The sequence below is a fragment of the Chelon labrosus genome, assembly GCF_963514085.1.
Source record: "Chelon labrosus genome assembly, chromosome: 3".
Taxonomy (NCBI): domain Eukaryota; kingdom Metazoa; phylum Chordata; class Actinopteri; order Mugiliformes; family Mugilidae; genus Chelon; species Chelon labrosus.
The window spans coordinates 64094-67938 of NC_140339.1; the positions used below are offsets into that span (position 1 = coordinate 64094).

Consider the following 3845-nt stretch of genomic DNA (forward strand, 5'->3'; position numbering starts at 1 on the left):
AACTTCAAACGTATTGTAATCATGAAAAGCATAGTATTGAACAAACCCCATTACTTTCAAACCATTTTGATGCAATAGCAGTAGGATTTATAATATACAGGATGCATTCTTATCAGCTTGAACAAATCTGTGCTCAACAAATGAGGCAGCAGCTTTCAGTGAAAACAAATGTCCACATGGTGGAGACACAAGACAAACACCTTGTCGCACCACCACAGCTGCCCCTAAAGCTTGATTTAGGGTTCTGCGCCGATTTGTCTGCGAAGCTTCGGCGAACATGATCGCCGTCACTTGGCATTTATGCTTGTGCGTCGGTTTCTTTGCAGTGCGTGGTAATTTACAGCCACAACGCTAGGGGGCGCTGAGTCGCGAAATCTCCTGAATTCGTGCGTGGAGTGTTTCATTTCCGGTTCCGGCTTTTTTCTATGGTTGCGGCAGAGTGAACAGCACAGTGAACAATGGCGACTGAGCGAGAGAGGACACTTTTGGAGCTGGAGCTGATCGATATTGAAGAACAAATGCTTCTCGTGGAAATGCTTAAAACTAAACGAAAGAGAAGACGTGTGAGGAGGTGGTCTGTACGCCCTTTGAACGAGTCAAGGCAAAGGACAGGAGAATTTGCCACACTTGTTCGACCACTGAAGGACCTGGACGATGAGATGCACTTCAGGTATTTCAGGATGTCTACAAGTCGATTTGATGATCTTGTTCGTCGTCTGCAACCTCTCATCCACCATCAGACGACACACAGTATGCCTGTTGATGTAGCACAAAGACTTTCAGTGACGCTTCGAGTTTTAGCTTCAGGTTCAAGCCAACAGGCTGTAGCCGCAAGCTACAAGCTAGCTTCCAGCACTGTGTCGTCCATTGTGTCGGAGGTGTGCAAAGCGTTGTGGACAGTTCTGCAGCCAGAATTTCTGCCCTGCCCTTCAACAAACCAGTGGGAAAACATAGCAGGTGATTTCTGGAGACTCTGGAACTTCCCGAACTGTGTTGGGTGTGTAGATGGAAAACATGTAAACATCAAGGCACCGCCACGGGCAGGCAGCGACTACTTCAATTACAAGGGTGCTCACTCCATTGTTTTGATGGCACTGTGCGATGCCAGGTACCGCTTCACAATGGTGGACGTGGGAGCCTATGGACGTGAAAGCGATGGTGGCGTTTTTAAGGAAAGCAGATTTGGGTCGATGCTGCTTGACCACAAGCTGAATCTGCCCCCACCAGCTGGCCTTCCTGGGACCACGGTCACGATTCCACACGTCGTTGTTGGCGACGCTGCCTTCCCTCTACACTGCAACCTGATGCGCCCCTTCCCAGGTATTGTGCAGATACAGTTGTAGTATTTAATTAAAAATTAAATAGTCGTATTTAATTTGTACTAGATATTTAGTTAAACCGTGATTGAAGAGTAACAATTTTTAATATTGTTTTCTATGTAGGAGTGAATCTGACAAGAGACAAGCAGATCTACAATTACCGCCACTCCAGGGCCAGGCGGGTCATTGAGAACTCCTTTGGCATCCTAGCAGCACGCTGGCGGATTCTTGGAAGACCAATTGAGTTTCGGCCTGACAAAGTTGTGGATGTGGTGAAGGCTTGTGTGGTGCTGCACAACTACCTTGCCTACACAGATGAGGTGGCCAGCCCACAGTGCCGCTACATACCACCCAGTTTTGCAGACACGGAAAGTGCTGGGTCTTTCAGGCCTGGTGAGTGGCGAAGAGAAGTGACCGGGGACAACCTTTTGGACCCTATCCCTCCATCTCAGATGAGCAGAGCCCGATCCACCAGAGCTGCCATGGCTGTTAGAAATGACCTCAAGTCTTTCTTTCAGTCAGCACATGGTTCTGTGCCATGGCAGAATGACATTGTTTCTCGTGGCACACTTGAACAGTGATGCGATGTAAACTTGTAATGCACAAGTGACTTATTTTGCCAATAAACTTCTCATTCATTACATATCTTGTTTCTGATTACTGCATGTACATCTTTCATGTCATGCCATGCCATTTCTTTATGAAGCTCATAATTCAAACCAAGTTAATTGAGGGATTTATGGAGTCCTGAATGGATATATCAATTAATTGCAAAGATATTGAAGATTTAAAATCATGCAGGTCACTTGTGACGCATGTTGTGCATTAAAGGGGTAAGAGAAATGAAAATTCAACTGTTTCCAGACAAACTGAGTTTTTATTATTCAAAAAATAAGGTGCAGTAACTGGTTAACAATCTTAAGCGCAGCAACAATGTTAAATAAATATTAACTGTAATATACAATTTAAACTAGAATAGACAAGTAAAAAAATGGAACTATTTACAACAAGTACAACAGCAAACCAGCAAATCGGCAAAATGTTAATGTGCAATGGAAGGGAGTCAGTTTAGTGTTCACCGCTATTCCCTGTTTTCATACAGTTTTGTATAAATGTCATACATGAGATCAGCCCTCTTGCTCTCTGGCACCCTACGTAGCATGTCTGCCACCGTCTGCGCAAACCGAGAGCACTCATCACTGTCCTGCACCAGCCTCTGTTGAAGTTCCAGCCGACGTTCATCAAGACGTGCCAAGTGCTTGTTTATCGTGTCTCCCTGGTCCATGCACCTTCTTCTTTTCAGTCTGGCAGAAGGAGAAGGTGAGGTGGGAGACAGAAAGCTGTCCGACATGGATGAAGTCTGAGGCTGGGGGGAGGCAAATTCTTCTGGAGTGGGTGTCTCTGGCGAAGGTGACTCTGATGACTCTGACAGAGACTGCAATGTTGAATCGGTCTCTGAATTGAGGAATGTGGTATTTTCCTGTGGTTAAGAAAAGGCAGACATTGTTAAGAAACTACACTGGTATAGGTTATACAGAGATTCTTATCTAATCATGTACACTGTATTTCTAACTAAAACGCCAAAAAAAACAAGTATTGGTGTCATATATAGCAATAACGAACCTATTATTTTGTTTGCACAACCTGCAAGCACTGGGTGGCACGAGTGTTTACAGTCACTGCTAACGTTAGCTAGAACAAAGGCTGCAGATAAAGCTAACCAACCGTGTAGTAGCAGCCCTTCACCAAAGCTAGTACAGCTTCCATCCAGTCATTTTACATCGTATTTTATTTTATTTTAAACAAAGGAACATGCAAACTGCAAGCACTGTGCCACGAGTGTTTACAATCGGTTAGCTTGCTAGCGAGCTAGCTAGCTCACCTGCACAAGGCTCATGAAAAAGCACGAAGAGATATTTACCTCAGATCCAAAATTAGACTCTGTCTCACGATGTTTTACGTGCGGTTCCAGCCAGGACATGAAAATGTAGAAGGCTGGGACCTTCTTGCCACCTGGGTCCCCGCTCCTGGAAGCCATCTTCTTGCGGTGGCGGACGAACTTGTCCCGCAAGTTCTTCCACCTCTTCATGCAGTCCGCAGAGTCCGAACCGAGGTTCTGCGCAATCTCCCTCCAAGAATTACTTGACATCTGGCTGTCCTTGTAGTTCGAAGAAGATGAGTTGTACAGATGCTCATACTTCCTCACTTCTTCGATCAGTCTTTCTTCAGCTTGGTCCATCTTGAACTCGAAGTGCAGCTCCAAGAATTTTAAAAATGGCGCCCTTGTATACAGAACGAACCGGAAAAGCTGAGAACCGGAAATGACGTAAAGCGGACCAATCACAGCCCTTGAGGTCTGCGTCGCATGTCCCTGCTGTCGGCGTCGTTTCGACGCGTAGTCAGGATTTTTTGGAGGTGCGCGTCAAGTGACGCAGACTCTCTGCGAAGGGGGTTCGCGGCGACGCAGACTCTCTGCGTACCGACGCAGACGATTTTTCGCACGAGCATAAATCAAGCTTAACGCAG

General features: G+C 45.9%; 2 protein-coding genes across 2 annotated transcripts; one reads left to right on the top strand and one right to left on the bottom strand.

Annotated features, from left to right (window-relative positions):
- Positions 1-458: 458 nt before the first annotated feature.
- LOC311485465 (putative nuclease HARBI1) lies at positions 459-1900 on the top strand (the record flags this gene model as incomplete). The annotated part of the gene is made up of 2 exons (XM_084540883.1): positions 459-1320; positions 1443-1900. 2 exons carry the CDS (start codon positions 459-461, stop codon positions 1898-1900), a joined length of 1320 nt encoding a protein of 439 aa, XP_084397009.1.
- A 500-nt stretch (positions 1901-2400) lies between these two features.
- On the bottom strand, positions 2401-3558 carry LOC311485466 (uncharacterized protein; the record flags this gene model as incomplete). Its single annotated transcript, XM_084540884.1, has 2 exons — positions 2401-2799; positions 3241-3558. 2 exons carry the CDS (start codon positions 3556-3558, stop codon positions 2401-2403), a joined length of 717 nt encoding a protein of 238 aa, XP_084397010.1.
- Between the last annotated feature and the right edge of the window lie 287 nt (positions 3559-3845).